Here is a 16,620-nt window from a genome sequence, read left to right on the forward strand (position 1 = left end):
CTGCCTGAATTTGATAAGTGCATTGTGCTTAGGTAAGATAAGAACCTTTTTCTTAGGAAACATATGTTGAAGTATTTAGCTATAAACAATCACAATGTCTCCAATTCACTCTCAAAGTTTCAAGAAAAACAGGAGAGGCAGGGAGGGAGAAGAACACATACACACAAATGGGGAAAAATGTAAACACGTGGGGGATCTGGGTAAAGGAGTTCCTTGTACTATTCCTGCAACTTGTAAGTTTAAAATTATATCAAAATAGAAAGATACCCCTCCAAATACCCTAACTTCCCCCAAATTACTTAGGTGAAAATCTGAAAACAACAAATTAACTCAATGTATTATAAGAAATTCTTTCAAGAATACCGGTTTCAAATTTATACTTTTCCCTTTGGTAGCAATTCCACAAAACTACTTGGCTCTGAATTCCTTTTTAAAACTAAAAAAGGACTCATATACCTTCAAATAGGGTTTTTTGAAATTCTAGTGGCAGATACTATCATCTTGGAAAGTCTTACAAGGCAATAAATAGAAATCGGAATGAAAGCAACTCCTCACCACCCTCCTCCCTCCAGATTCTTCAATATTTTTTCTGGAAGATGGAACAATTCACCTGGCTGTATGCCAAGCTAAAATCAAATAGGATAAGGAACAATTTGCGTGTTGATGATTTAGCCTTCCCTGCCACAGAAGCAGAGAACTGTACTCTTCCCCACCTCAGGCCTTATAAAAGGTCAATATTTTATTTATATAAATAAGGTAATGAAGGCATTTTTACTCAGCATAGTTTATTCTACCTCCCCAATCTTTCTGTACTTGTGCTTAAATCAAGACACGAGTATGGCCTTAGTGCCAGGGGGAAAAAAAAGCAAAAATACTGAAAACTACCAAAGGAAAAAATTACTTCATGGATGTCAAAGGAGAAATTTTTAAAAGTCATTTTTAGCCTCAAAGAATTTTTTTGAAACAATAACAACTATGATATGACTCAGTTTAAAAAATATTATGCTAAGTATGCATTAAGAAAAATTCACATGCACAGAGATGAAAATGTAATTGGATTTGTCATTTCAAAGTATTAATGCTGGGTTTGCAGATAATAGAGAATGACATTCTCCTAAGCGAATAAATAAGTTAGCCAAGTAAGTAAATGCTGTGTTTCTACTGTAAGGAAATACATGCACCAATGAAGCAACCTTTTCAGCACAAAAGAAATTTAATACCCAGACCACATGAAAAGTGATCGCTATGGGAATAGCACAGCTGTTAAAATCCAAGTCAGTTTGTATTAAATCGTCCAGCATGTTTATGTAAAGCAGGACTCTCAGAATGACCACCAAGGGGAAATAATTTTGCTAACAAAAAAGTAATACCTATAATTAATTTAATGCTTACAATAAGTGTGAAAGAAAAATGCAAAGCTATTCTCTTTCAAAGAACATAAGGGACCTCAGCTAGCTCGTATGCTTGTGATCCTTTTGTAAACAGTATCTCAAGGGCTAATTTAATTAGAAATAGAACAAGAAAAAAATGAGTGTTTGCATTTCACTTAGAGAACCCAATTATCGTTATTTCACTGACTAACCAGATTTACATAAAGCCACAGAAAAACCTCTGGCACCGGTGCCAAACAATTTCAACATGAAAATTAATACTGCCGAGTTATTTTGAGACCAATTAGCTTAGCCATTCAAAGAAAAAAATGTGCTCCACGGAAGAGCACATAATCCTAAAACCTGCATTTCTGAAGACAGAAGTGCACACAGACGTCCTTGAGGCCTTGACTCGAGCAGATATAAGATGCCTTAAAGAACCTACAGAAAAAAGGAGCTCACAGATAACTACTAACAAACAGCTTTAAATCTCAACATAGATACTTGGGATGCATAACGATAGAATAGGAGCTTAGTTTACTTTTGAAGAAAAGAGAGAAAGAGTTACTCTAAGTTTTTGAGCACTTAAAATTAACCAAATTTATCAACATTGTCTGTCAAATCTGAGTTAACTTTTTTTTTGGCTGTGCCGCACGGCATGTGGGATCTTAGTTTCCTGACCAGGGATTGAACCCGTGCCCCCTGCATTGGTAACTCAGAGTCTTAACCACTGAACCACCAGGGAAGCCCCCTGAGTTAACTTTTTAGAGAGACTAGTCAGGATTGTGCTTCTCATAAGACAAGACTCAGGTAAAGTTTTCAAAGAAAGCTTGTCATCTCAGAGTGGAGAGACTATCCCTAGAATTCAATCCCTTTCAGAGTGCCAGATGTAGGCTACACAGCAAAGTTTCAAATTATAACTAAGAGGCCAGAGTTTGGGATTAATGACCCCAACGCTATTTTGCATAACACGTGAACATGAAAGTCTTATCAAGAATCATGAGTTTTAAAAGCCCAGGTTAAATCACTGGGCATTAGAAGGCTTAAAGAGGTATCTAAAAGGAAATCAGCTATAACACACAGTGTATATGTAAAAATAACTCAGACTATCTCAAAGCCTATTAAAAAATGAGATGCCATCACTGTAGTTTTGAGATACATCAGCCGTTTCCCATTACAATGGAGGACATACCAGCTCTATTTTTAGAGCCTCTGGAAAGATCAAAGCTGAATGGGCCCTTTTATTGGCTCCCCATCCAGGGCTCTAATCTCTGTTTACTCTTTCTTTGTCATTATGTAGATCTCCGAAAGACACACCACCAGGACCGCCTGCTACCCCTCATCCTCAGAGTAACACTTAAAAATTGCTCTGTGACGGCTGGTACAAGCCAGGAGCCCTCTGGGGAGGAACAAAGACGAGCAAAGTTCAAATTCGAGTCAAAATTACCATCGTGATGCAAGTACTGATACAGAACTACAGTAATCTAATTCAGTCTCTCTCTCTACACTATAAACCACACTTTCGCAGGCTGGTTTCTCTGTGAGAATGAAAACAGATAAATGAAAACACAATCCTTTCTGGTTTGGTTTTTTAGGCCCTCCCCTCCCCCACAGGAAGCCCTCAGTTGGTTTCAGTGCCTCTGGCTAGTAAGGCTGAAGAGCTCATTTTAAACAACAAGTCCCATGAGTGTAGAACGACTTACTTTGGAAGAACAAGCTGTACATTTGTCAAACGCCAGGCTGACAGGAAGGACATTATCAAATCGCGACAGAAATCCTCGTATCTAAAAACAAACACAACAATGCACATCAAGCCCAGAATGACACACCTGTGAAGTACGTGTGTAGCTTCTGACAAGAAGTGGGAAACAACTAATAGGGTGCTCTTGGTACAGATTAACAAAAATGAAGTTCAATGTGGATATTTTCCCTCGTACTATATAATCAGTTTGAGGAAGAACTATATTAGGTCCTTTATCCTGTTAAGAACTGGTCTACAAGCTTTGCACATATTTGAGACCTAAACACAAATTGACTCCAAAATATAAAAAGAAAGCTGTAAAATCTGAAGTATTGTTTTCATAAATGTCTTCAAATATATAACCAGTCAACTAGTTTATTATTGACAATTCTCATGTATGTTACAGTGACTATAGGACAAGTGTGCATTTTGAGGATGTGGTATTGGGTGGGGCCTCACTAGGTAAGAAGGGCTGGGGACTACAGAAGGCAGAAATGGTCCTAAATATAGATCCAGTTACTTGCCTGAGTTGGAACAGATACGGATAAAATGCAGCGCATTACCAAGTTTATGGGGAAACAGCGCCACCTTGAGCACCTCAGTTATAATTTCTGAATTACAACTCATTTCCATTTGCGGGGTATCAGTTATAACCAGGTTTTGCAAACTATGATTTAAGTTATTCAGACACTACACTTCCAGAACTACACTGACACCAAAAGGGGACTTTAAACTGTTGCATATATCATTTAAACATTATTACTAAAAATATGTATGGTGACATCTCTAAAGTCTCCATAGGACTCAACATTTATAATAAGCCAAACAACACCAATCTTCTCATGAGTTAATTTATTTGATCTTGACAACTACCCCACTGATGAAACTCCGGCTGGGAAGGGTGAAGCATCTTGGCTCAGGTAAACAGAAAGTGACAACGCTAAGATTCAGAAGCGGGCCCCTGATGCCAAACCTTGCCAGGCCCTGGCCTGGGCTCCCTCTCTCCTTCCTTTCCCTTCCCTTCCTCTCAGGACAGCACAGCTTTTGTCTTCAATGTGAGGGCTCACCACACATTTAACAGCCTCACTTGAATACAGCAAAAGAACCAAACCCCCCACCTACTCTCCCCCCCAAGTCCTTGTTGCCTTTAGCCACCCTACCAACACTCCCCCAAAACAAAACCAAGGAAACCTGGCAGACTCTTTAAAGAGACAGGCTTCCTTCTGAGTGTGGGTAACTCCGCCTTTAAACCCACACTGCAACTAGTCTAGTTACATCGGCATACTTATTGCTGGAAGATCTAACCTTAAAGCAAACGCCTAGAGCAATCTTTTAAATGTCGTTATCTATAATGTTATGAGATTTCAATGTAATCCAAGATCAAAAGAGTGTTTGGTAGAAATGATAAGCTAGATAGTTGGGATAAGTTAGCTGGCCTCACGGTGAATCTCTGAAAATGTGACAATATTTAGTTCTCTGTATCTCAGGAAGGTGGTGACCATTTCCTAATACAGTGCTTGAGGCACAAGCAGGGTCCTAAGTTTGCTCTCCAGGTCACCAAAACAAGAGACGGCAAACCAGAAGAAAAGACTATAATGGCAGGTCACAAATGGATATGTTGAGATCCTCATGAGATGTGGAAGTTACAGGCCCAAAGAATTTTCATAGTGAGTCTCCTTCTATCTCAATGGCTTTAATATTAAATTTACCTAGAAAAATATTTATCATATGTAGCATACTTTCCATTAAAATGTTCACTGATATGGCCTACAGGTTAATGTCTCCATATAGGCTTCATGAAAAGGTCTCCTGATTCTCTTTTCTCTCATACAGGTAATAAACTTTCTTTGTGTTGTGCAAAGAAATACTGGTATTTTTCTCTGCTAAACTGTTTCACGATCGGAGGTGCGGAGTTAAAGGCAAAGGGAAGGGAGACAGTAGACCCAGTTAGCAGCAGAAAGGAAGGGAGAAAAAGGAGAGGAAGGAAGGAAGGAAAGAGAAAATATAAACCAAAAACACAGGTGGTGAGCAACAGAAAGGAGCCGAAGTGAATGGGGTGGCCAAGCAGGGGCACCCACACCATTGTTTAGCACCCCAGACAGCTCTTTACCAGGAAACTGACTCATTTTCCTAGGAAATGAAGTAGAATAACATCTGTGTGTGAGGCCTTTCAAATTCCCCAAGTTGGTATCAGAAGGCTCAGAACTCCACCAAACTAATTCCAGTTTTAGGAAATTTAAAAGAGGAAGGCCTGTTCTCACACCAACTGCGACAGACTCCTAACAGGCACCTCCACAGGTGAGCTCTTTCCCTCCCACTGAATCCAACACTCTGCTATGGATTAATTTTCCTAAGACACAGCTCTGAGGTGTGTCACTTTTTATCAGCTTCCTAGAGCTGACCAAAATAGCAGAGCATTCCTCATGCTGGCACTCAAGGTCCCCCCTCATCTGGGCCCATTTTGCCTCTCTGATCTTTTCACAGGCTTCATACAACTACTAAGCTCAAGTACAATGTCCCTCCCAAAGACATTCTTGCGTTGCTAACTTTGTCTCATGCTGAATTCTGCGACTCAGAGCTCTTCCTTTTGCAACCAGCTATATAACCAAATCTACATCTTCCATAATAGTCACTCAAGCTCAAACACACCTCTTTCATAAATACTCAATCCACCCACCACTTGACTTAGAGATAATGCCTTCATTATGTGAAATCCTTCTTTTTGGTATTTATCACCAAAATAACTTATGTAATAGTTATTTCTTTAAAAAATAACAGGTTTGGGGCTTCCCTGGTGGCGCAGCGGTTGAGAATCTGCCGGCCAATGCAGGGGACATGGGTTCGAGCCCTGGTCTGGGAAGATCCCACATGCCACGGAGCAACTGGGTCCGTGAGCCACAATTACTGAGCCTGAGCGTCTGGAGCCTGTGCTCCACAGCAAGAGAGGCCGCGATAGTTGAGAGGCCCGCGCACCGCGATGAGGAGAGGCCCCCGCTTGCCACAACTAGAGAAAGCCCTCGCAGAGAAACGAAGACCCAACACAGCAAAAATAAATAAATAAATAAAATTAAGAAGTGTTGTAAGAAAGGTTTAAAAAAAAAAAATAACAGGTTTACTGAGATAAAATTCATGTACCATAAACTTATTTTAGAGTATACAATTCAGTGGCTTTTAGTATATTCATGGAATTTTGTAAACATCACCAATATCTAATTTCAGAACATTTTCATCACCCCCAAAAGAAACTCAGAACCCCTAAGAAATTAGTCCCCATTCTCCACTTTTCCCAGACCCTGGCAACTACTAATCTACTTTCTACTTCTACTGATTTGCCTTATTTACTATAAATGGAATCATACATGACTGGCTTCACTTACCATATTGTATCATGTGTCTGTATTTCATTCCTTTTTATTGCTAAATACTATTCAATTATATGGATATACCACATTTTGTTTATGCATAAGTTGAATAACTTTTGGGTATATACATAGAGTGGAATTAATGGATCTCATGGTAACTATATGTTTAACATTTTGAGGACCAAAGTAACTGCACCATAATACTTTCCTGCCAGCAACATACAAGGGTTCCAGTTTCTCCACCTTCTTGTCTCTTTGAGGTAGCCATCCTAATGAATGTGAAGTGGTAGCTCACTGTGGTTTTGATCTGCATTTCTCTAATGACTAATAGTGTTGAGCATTTTTTCATGTGCTTCTTGACCATTCATATTATCTTTCTTCAGAGAAATGTAGATTCAAATTCTTGGCCAAATTTTAAATTGGGTTTTCTTTTTATTGTTGAATGTTAAGAGTTCTTTATATATTCTGGATAGGAGTTTCTTTCAGATATGATTTTGCAAATATTTTCTCCCATTCTGTGGGGTGTCTTTTCACTTTCTTGATGGGTGTCCTTTGAAGCACAGAACTTTACTTTCTTGATGTCCTATTTATTTTTCCTTTGGTTGCTTGGCCTTTTGGTATCATAGATAACAAACCAATTCTCACCCAAGGTTAAGAAGAGTTGGTATGTTTTCTTATTTAATAGTTTTAGCTCTTACATTTAGGTCTGTGATCCATTTTGAGGTGTTTTTTTAATATGGTGTGACATAAGGGTCCAAATTCACTGTTTGGTATGTGGAAATCCAGTTGTTCCAATACTTTGTTGAAAAGGCTCTTCTCCCCCCATTTTAATTGGCAAGAAATGACCGTAAATGTCAGGGTTCATTTCTGGACTCTCAATTCTCTTCTGTTGATCTATATGTCTACCTTTATGACAGTACTACACTGTCTTGATTATAGTAGCTTTGTAGTAAGTTTGGAAACTGGGAAGTATGAGTCTTCCAACTTTGTTCTTCTTTTTCAAGATTATTTTAACTATTCTGGGCCCTTTGCCTTACCAAATGAGTTTTAGAATCAGCTTGTGTAATATAATTACTTAAAAAATTATTTTTAAATCTCTCTTGCTTTTAGAGGGCAAGATATAGGTTGAACTATTTGCATCTGTCCATAGCACAGTGATTTGCTCATAACAAATACTAATTATTATGAAATGAGTGGATGAGAAAAACACAAACATCCCAAAGCCAACCAAATTATTCATACCTGAAGTATTCAGAGAAAACACATCCCAAATAAACCACAAGAAAAACTCCATCTTACCACCATTCACATATTCCAGGCAATATGAAGCCCTTCCCCATCAACAACTCTTAAAATCCCCTGTATTACAAATGCACTGAGCTTCCACAATATGCTCTGTATTCTCTAAAATCTTACAAGAGATGCATAAAATTTGAAGAGCAGAAGTTGCTACTTAAAATTTCAGCACCTTCCTTAGACATGCATAGAAATCCCAGAGCAAATCTAAAATCCAGGCACCTGATGCAAAATCCTAATAAATATATTCTACTGATTTAGAGAGGCCAGGCACCAATTCACAATCAAAGAAGTTATAAGGATTTGTCCCCTGCTTGGGTGGAGAAAAATTCACCATCACCTTCCTACTTAGAAGTGTGCAAAGTATATGAAGCAATATGCTCATTTGGTGTTTTTCGAAGCCTGCCTGATCAGAAGAATCCCCTGGAACTTGACTGAAAAGGTCTGAAGTAAGGCCAGAGCATCTGCATGTTTAACAAGAGCCCAGGTGATTCAGAGCCTTTGGAAGAAGATGCTTTCAGTTACCAACCTCATTTACCCCTTCCCGTGGTTTAATCTATACACTCAGCATCACCTGTTGGATGTCAGAAAGCAGATGGAAACACTTAGCAAGCCTCTCCCTCCTTTCCACGTTTTTTATGCATAGCACCACCACACCCGGCTAATTTAGCCACATCTAAATTAACATCTAAATGACAAGATTTTATAAAGTGATTTCTCCATCCACTCTAAGGCCTCTTGACACCGCTCAAGGTACAGTCTTCCAACTTTAGGGACTACACACAGCTTACTCTAAACCCTTATTTGATTACTAATATTTGCTGTCAACCCTTCCTTACAGGAGGGTAAGTATTAAACGGTTATTTTTAAAAAATTTAATTCGACGTATTATAAAAATAATAAGCATGACAGAAAACAAAAGAGCAAACAAAACAATAACCCGTACTCCCATAGCATATTTACTCCTGTTTTCCTATTTTTTTAAATATATTTAAATACTTAACTTCCTTTTAAACAGCCTCCCGAATACTATTGGCTTCTCAATTTCTCCCCTCCCTAGAGGGGGAAAAACTGCCAATTCCACAAACACACACACATGCGCCTCTACTAGAGGGGCCAAACTTTGCCTGCCTCGCTGCATATTTTATTTTCTAAATTACATTGATGAAGTTTTTTTTCCTCTTAATGCTGAAAAGAATAAAGAAGATATTAAAATGGCCTGCATGAAAATCCAATCAGTGGTTGCCTGGGGCTGAGGGTAGGGATATTACCATAGAAAAGGCAAAGTCAGTTTTGGGGGTGGATGGAAATGCTCTGGACCTCATTTGCGGTGGTGGTGGTCATATGCAAGTGTACACACTCGTCTAAGCTCATTAAAATGCACGTTTAAACGGGTACATTTGACTGTACATAAGTTATGCCTCAAAAAAGGTGACTAAAAAAAGTTCATAACCTCATTAACATTTTCCAAACAATACAGAAAGGTACAAAATGAAAGCATAAATTCCCTATTGCCCCCAATCCCTCTGCCTCAAAAAAAAACAAAAAAACAAAAAAAGCCCCTCCAGCATCAGTTTCCAATGTAGCCTTCCAGGGAAAGAAAAAGCGTTTTATGAATAGACCAGCTCTACAACATGCGTCTCTTTGTTACCCCCTGAATATTTAAAAACCCCACCTGGGAAGCTGGGAGAAGGACAATTACCTGCGGTTTCCTGGCTCCCTTCCCTCTCTTCACCCCCAGGCCCCACAAAGGGCAGAAGGAGCTTGAGTTGAATCCCCGTCTTCAAATACCAGCGAGGCCGCTGGTTGTACTTGCGCTTGACTAACAAGGCCTCACGCCCGCTCACCGGAAGGAGTAAAGATGAGCGCAGAGATGACGCAAAAAGCCTCAGAGCAGGGCCTATATAGGCTCCCGGCCTCCCTCCTCCCTCGGGGCGGTTCCCAGGCGGACAGTGGGCGGTCCCGGCCGGATTCATTAGGCGCACCTGTGCGCATCTAATTAGCGTCCAAAGGTTGGAAGGCAGGAACACCTGTTTGGGGGGGGGTGTGCTAGGGACTAGGAGTCCAGGGCCCTTTTGGAAAGAGAACTAGGGCCGGTGGGAGCACAAAACTCAAAAGCCATGATCAACGAGCAGGATTTGGTCTGTGTTAACTTGACGAGTTACGTACTTTGTCCCATAGGATGCCATCAAGAAACCATCTTTACAGAATGAAGTCGTTGTTCTCAAACACCTAACGTCCCTGGAGGTTGTCATTCAGTGGATCTGGAACAGGGCTGGGAAATGTGTATTCTGTCTGGAACGGCTCCCGAGGTGATTCTGATGCACCATCCCTGGATTAGGCTGTCTTCCACTTAAAGGCTCAAGGACTCCAATTCTATGCCCAGATCCTCTGACATCTCCTCCGGTCTATTCTCTGTACGGCAGCCAAACCTGATCACGTCACAGCTCCGCTTATGACTTTTCAACGGCTCTCCACTGCCCCTGGGTTTAAGATGGCCTGTGAGGTCCTGCCTCTCCTCCTCTTCCACTGTGCTCTCCCAATTCTCTACGTTACAGGGACACTGGTCGCCTTTCAGATTCTCAAACTCACCCATCTTCTCCGCCTCTCCTGTGCCTCCCCTAAAGTGCTTACCCCTCTCCCTTCTCCCTCCATAGAAACAACTGCTCCCTCCTAACCTTGGAAGCTGTGCAGGAGGGCATGTCCTGGCATCCTGTGGAAATGGTGGCCTAGGGGACTGAGCAGAGGACCAACATCTGCTACGTGCCGTCCCTGTGTCTGGCTCTCTGGAGTGTCTTCACATACTCATCTCATGTTGGCCTCACTACCATCCTGTGACTTTCCCCTGTATTCTAGATAAAGAAATCGAGGCTCAGGGAGGTGGCTTGGCTCGCCCAAGATTCCACAACTACCAAGTGGTAAAGCCAGGCATCTGAGTTCTGTTCCTTCTCTCCAAAATCTAGGGGAAAAGGCTGAAAATCAAGGAGAAGGTAAAAAGAAAGGAAGAAAGAAAGAGAAAACCAGAGGAATTAAAAAACAAATAAACACCCCCTCAAAACCAAAAACTCAATATCAAGATGGCTGCCATCAGGGTCTGAGTGGATTAAATTATCTTCAGTCATTTATGCCCAGTCAGCTACAAAATAAATAGATCAGGAATAGAAAGGGGTCTCTTCCATTCTGGGCAGCCCCTCATGGTGTTTACACCTAAGCTGAGTGAAAGCGGCTTGAGACCCAAGCCCACCTTGAGGTGGGAGATAGATGGGCTCCAGGTTAGACATTTACAACTGGCCTTCTGTTAACTAACATTTCATGGGGCAGGAAAAAATGGGCTTCAGGCCGGACACTTACAACTAGCCTCCTGTTTGCATTTCCTGAGACAGGAGATAGGTGGGCCTCAGGTTAGACATTTAAAATCAGCCTCCTGTTTGCTCTCCGAAATGGAAGCAATGACAGAGACAGGGTAAAAAGCCAAGCTTTGTCTCTTGTGGATGCCTTAAGATAACAGTCATGGCAAAAACGAAGAGGGGCAAAACCTTGTTTGAGTAAAGGATCAAGGGATCTCTGCTTTGCCCCTCCTTGGGGCAAGGGAGACACTACACATGTGTAGAAAGGCTCCTTGGGGGTCAAAAGTCGGGACAACTCCAGGCCATGGTGACTCTTGCTTCTCCCAGATGCCTTCATGTCAGGGTCCATCTTGGCTGTGGGGTGCGTGTGCACCTAAGGGGAGGGTCCGGAGACAAATTGGCCAGGGGGGGACATTGCAAGATGACTGGCCAGAAGGGAGACAAAAACCTGGAAAACTGCCCCCTTCTAAAGGATTTAAACTTCCTAAAGGCGCTACTCTCTCTCTGAGTTCTCCCGTGCGTCTTTCCGCACTAACTTTGCTTTTCCAATAAACTTTCTACTTTTCTCTTTACTTTCTGCCTCCTTGCCTGAATTCTTTCTTGACAAGGCAGGCAAGAACTGTGGGTTTGGGCCCTAGCCGCTGGCCTCTGTGGTCTAGCACTTAGGACTCCCGGTCCGGGGACTAAGATATTGCTTCCAGCTACTGCTCACTGCTGCTTGCTGCAAGTTGCCGCTTACTGCTGCGTGCGTCCAAAATCAACCTCCCCTGGATGGGAAGTGAAGCTCCAATGCCCAGAAAGAAACAGCCATTCTGAGAAGGCACAGTTGCAGCCACAGCAGAAACCTGCTGCTTTGACTTCACACCGGTTTCCAGCAGGCCTGGCAGTATTTCTAGAGCCTGGAGTTTGCATAAATAAGAGCTAACTCCAAACTCCGCATTGCTCTTGGATGTTGAAGAGAGTCTTAACCAAATTCAACGCCAAAATAAAGTTTAGCAATTGCAAAACCTCAGGCGCACCACAGAGGTCTTTGTTTCAGACAACAGCTTCAGCTACCATCACTGAACCATCTCTCACTGTCAAACAGGGGCCACCAAGGGGCAGAAGAAGCAAGCTGGAAATGAGCCAGCGCCATCCTTAGAGAAACAGTGCAGGATGGAACTGATCCTTCCAACCCTCCCCTGCACACTCACTGCTTCCAGAGTTTTACGAGACTCCTTGTAACTTTCTTTTTAGGAAGCTACATAGGCACCCACTTTACCATTTTAATTAAAAGTGAAAGAGAAAGATAAAAACAACATTTACAAATGCCCCTTAGGTGCCCAGAACTGTGCTAATGTAATCTATAATGTAATTTAATCTGCACATGAACCCCAGTTGTTTAGTATATTATTATGCCCGTTTTAGTAATTTAAAATATGAAGTTCAGAAAGGATCAGTAACCTGCCCAAGCTCACACAGTGACAAGTGGCAAGAACTGCCTTGAACCCTTTTGTCAAATGGATGAAAATGAAATTAAGAGGCAAAGCTGGGATTCTAATCGGATCTGTATGATCACAGAGCCTTCTGGTTCCCTCCCACGCGGGCCTCCCAAACAGGACAGCCCCATCGGGTGAGCAAAACTCTTGGGGCACAAGTGACGTCCTTCAACTGATAAAATTATGCCCAAGTCCTCTTGGGCCAAGAGATGCTGCCTGAGATGCTCTGGAACTCTGGCACTGTGTGTAATTTATCCCCACTCTGTGTGCCACGAGAGGGGAATGCCCCTCTCTTCTTCTGGGGCCTTGCACGCAGGGAAGCCCACACCTTGTCGGATCTTGTACCCAAATCCCTCCTGTATTCAGGGGCCTCCCCATTGGAATGAGACTTCACCACATCTGAGTGGCTTGGGGTACATCCACCACCTTAGAAACGCCAAAGGCAAGTGGAACCAAACGCTTGTGCTGCGTGCCGGTCACGGAACTTCTCTGAACCTAACGGCGCTTTGGCACAGCGTCAGCTTAGTGCTTATCTTCTTAACCTCCTTCCTCAGCAGTCAGTCCGTCCACACCCTAGAGGCACACTGAGATCAGCATTTCGGAGCACGGTAAAGAGACCTTACTGAAAGCGAATGGCCTGAGGATTTGTGGGGCACAGCCTGTGCAGACAGGCCAAGTCAAGAGCAGGCCGAGGCTTGGCTAGAGACCACAGCTCTAGCTCAGCTTTCGTCTCACTGGGAGATTTCCCAGGCTGGTCCCTGCCCAGGTCCTGTCCTAGTTTGGGCTTTGTTCTACTCTTCTGAAAGTAACTAAAACAAAGAAAGTAACTAAAACAAAGCCCAAGAGAACTATGGGGTTGGCAAGTCCAAATCCCTAGGAGGGGCGTACCCATCCAGGGTCTTCATTCAGTAGTACTTGAGGACCAAGAGTCCATTTGCCCAAAGACAAAAAACGTGAACTGCCTGGTCCACGGTGGGATCAATGCAGGACTGCTATATTCATGACCGTGGTTTTCAGACAACTACTGAATTGCCACGATGCTTTCCGTTCTCTGAGGGATGTCCAGTCAAATGATCAGCAGCTACATCGGCTGTTCATTTCTGTCACATTTCTGTCTCACCAGCCTGCACACCAACTTCCTGGAGACATCAGGAGTGGCCTCTACATCTGATAACTCCTGAACTGTGCCTCCCACCACAGAACCAGAAAAAGGGGTCTGGCCTCACCGAACAGTCACCACCCCAGGAGCCAGGAAAAGACAACCCCACCACCTTTTTTTTTTTTTTTTTTTTAAATAAAAGAGCCCACTTGCTGGGAAGCAGAGGAAATAATAGTATGCGCTAAGATCTACAGTGAAAAAGTTCTCTCTACCAAAGAAGCCAGACTCCAAAGACCATGTATTATATTATTTCATTTACAGAAAGTTCAAAATTAGACAAAAGTCTCCCAAGGTGTTCAGAGCCAAGAGCTGCGTGTCTCTGTGTGGGAAGGAGGCAGTGATAACTGAGGAAGCATGGGGGGATGTCGGGGTACTTGATAACACTTCATTTTGATCTGTGTGCTGGGTACATGAGTGGTGTTCATTTTGTGAGAATCCAAGTTGTATACTTAATGATTTGTGTGATTGTGTATATTTTATATATAGATAAAAATGACAAATTAAAAAACCATTCCCTTTATAGACAGAAAGTGGCTTATACTCATTGCTGCCTGCTTGCAGAATCCCATCCACACACAGTGGGCCAGAGACTTTTTAAAAAGAACAAACCCATAAGCCAATTTTCTCACCTTCAAATGGTTTTTTCACGGTTTTCAAATGCAATAAGAGGTTGTTTCAGGCTGAATATCACTGAATTTCAGGGACTAATCAAGCCTTTTTCTGCACTTGGCCAATCTCTGGATAAGCCAAATTCTGCCTGTGGTCCCACGGAGAGATGGACTAAGTAATCCTCAGGCCTCCCAGGTCTGACACCGGGGAGAGCTGAGAAGCAGAGAGCATGGGCGAAGTTAAGCAACTTTCCCCAGATTACACAATGAGTTGCTGGTGGGGGGCCTTGTGATTCTCCGTCCAAGGACTATCACTTTTCTACTACATCTCATTCCACAGGGGCCAATTAATAAACACTGTCCTTTGGGGAATGGAGAAAAAACGAGCCCAGGGAACGTCACTGGCTATTCTCTGTATACAAAGCACACAAAGGGGTTTACCGAGTTCCTCTCCAACAGGAAGTCATTTGTCTCAGAGAGCCAGGAAAAGGAGGGGGTAAGTGCTGAGTCTGCATTGCAACACAGCCCAGTGTTTTTGTGGAAACGGTGGTCCCCTAATCAAAACACAGTTGCATAAATGCACTCACTCCACTTCAAAAAGAAAAAAAAAGGAAGAAATTTAAAGCCTTATAAAATAGGGACCACACAACCCTGACTAATTTTAAAGCTCTTTCTCTGCTGTCTTTTTTAGAAAGTAGCTAAAAATAAAGGCTTGAAACTTGAAATAATGTAAGCAAGTAATCACACACACACACGCACACACACACGCATGCACTGGGCTTTTCCCATATATGGCTGCATTATTCTTCAGACTTTGAAAAGGCCAAATGAAGAGATGGCCAACAACCAAAATAATCCTTCAGACATTTGAAAACGAGGAGAAAGAACTAGAAGAGTGGGTGAATGACAATTGCAAGGCTCCATGGGGGTAAATAACACTGAGAGGGATTAGTTGCCATAGTACTTTAAAAACATGGGCACATGCATTTTGACACCGGACCCCTTCTATAAAGAGACTGCTTTGCCCTCTGGCCTCAGCACTGAGAAAACTACAACTGTGGTAATTTAACATAAAGGACTTAAAGAAGGAAACCAGTGCAGGGGCATGACTGAAAATTTAATTAGGGCCCTTCTCAGCATGAGATCTGTAAAGGAGATGAGGGCACATCTCAAGGTCAGAAGAAAGGGAAGGAGACGTGAGAAGGGACGAGGGTGCGGATTCAAATGAGCGCGTCCACAGAAGAGGCTGGCTCTGGGGGACAGCTTCCTCATGATGGGGGCTTATTACAGGGCCTAGTGGGTCCTACTTGAAGTGTTTCTGCAGAAAAGATTAACCCATTCATGTCAAATAAATGCCACCTTGAGTGAGGCAGGCTGGAAAAGTCACATTTGCATGGTGTTGTGTGCTTTACCAAGCCTCGTCATAGACAACTCTGGACACGAGGTAAAGCACCTGCTTTTACTGATACAGAAACTGAGGCCCAGGGAGGTAAGTGACCTAACACAAATCCATGACAGGTGACGTAGTGCAAGTGGCCCAGAGCAGCGATTCGAAGCAAACTCTCCCAAAATGCAGGCCGGGGCTATTTCCACTCACAAAACCTCATACGCAGCCCTGGTCAGAGTGCCGAGTTTAGGTATGGATTTCGGCATATCCACTACCTCTATGACCGTGGACAAGTAATTTCCCCTCTTCTGATTCAGACCCTCAACCAGAAAATGACAGGGCAGGTGTGCGGAGGCAGAGAGAGAGAGACGAACGCGACCTGCGTGAGTTACCCCGCTCTCTGCACGCGTCTGTGAGTCTGTCCTCACAAGCCCCCAGATGGGACTGTCGGGTGCTCTCACTGCTCCGCTAACTAGACAGCCTTCCTGCTACAGACTGAGATACGCATACGGAACCCAGAGAAATGATTTCCGAAAAGTAAGACCAGAAAACCTCCAAAAGCATAGTGACAAAAACTGGTGAAGAGGCAACACGAATTTAACATTTTCATTCCACTGCTTTTTTTCTCTCTCACTCTCTATGGGTGGACCTTCCCTATGATGCTTCAGATTCTTTTTCTGAAAAGACACCCCACTGTCTGGTGACACTGTGCACTTCTAATGGCCTTCCCATGCATGCCCAGAAAGGCTTCTATTATTTGGCTTCTATTATTATTAAGGAGTCAGTAATAATAAACAACAGCAACAAAACTAGCAGCACCATTTACTGAGGGCTGTGACGTACCAGGCACTGTCGCTGAGCCCTTTCTATAT

At 42.7% G+C, this 16,620-nt stretch overlaps 1 protein-coding gene across 5 annotated transcripts in view; it reads right to left on the reverse strand.

Moving 5' to 3' along the window:
* Positions 1-16,620, reverse strand: part of ATG7 (autophagy related 7) — a 268,513-nt gene that overhangs the window by 158,426 nt on the left and 93,467 nt on the right. For all 5 annotated transcript variants that reach the window (XM_057554298.1, XM_057554300.1, XM_057554299.1 and 2 more), the window contains one exon: positions 3,074-3,154. In XM_057554298.1, coding sequence (XP_057410281.1) covers positions 3,074-3,154 — 81 coding nt within the window. The remainder of the gene's footprint in view (positions 1-3,073; positions 3,155-16,620) is intronic.

The sequence above is a fragment of the Balaenoptera acutorostrata genome, chromosome 10 (assembly GCF_949987535.1).
Source record: "Balaenoptera acutorostrata chromosome 10, mBalAcu1.1, whole genome shotgun sequence".
Lineage (NCBI taxonomy): Eukaryota > Metazoa > Chordata > Mammalia > Artiodactyla > Balaenopteridae > Balaenoptera > Balaenoptera acutorostrata.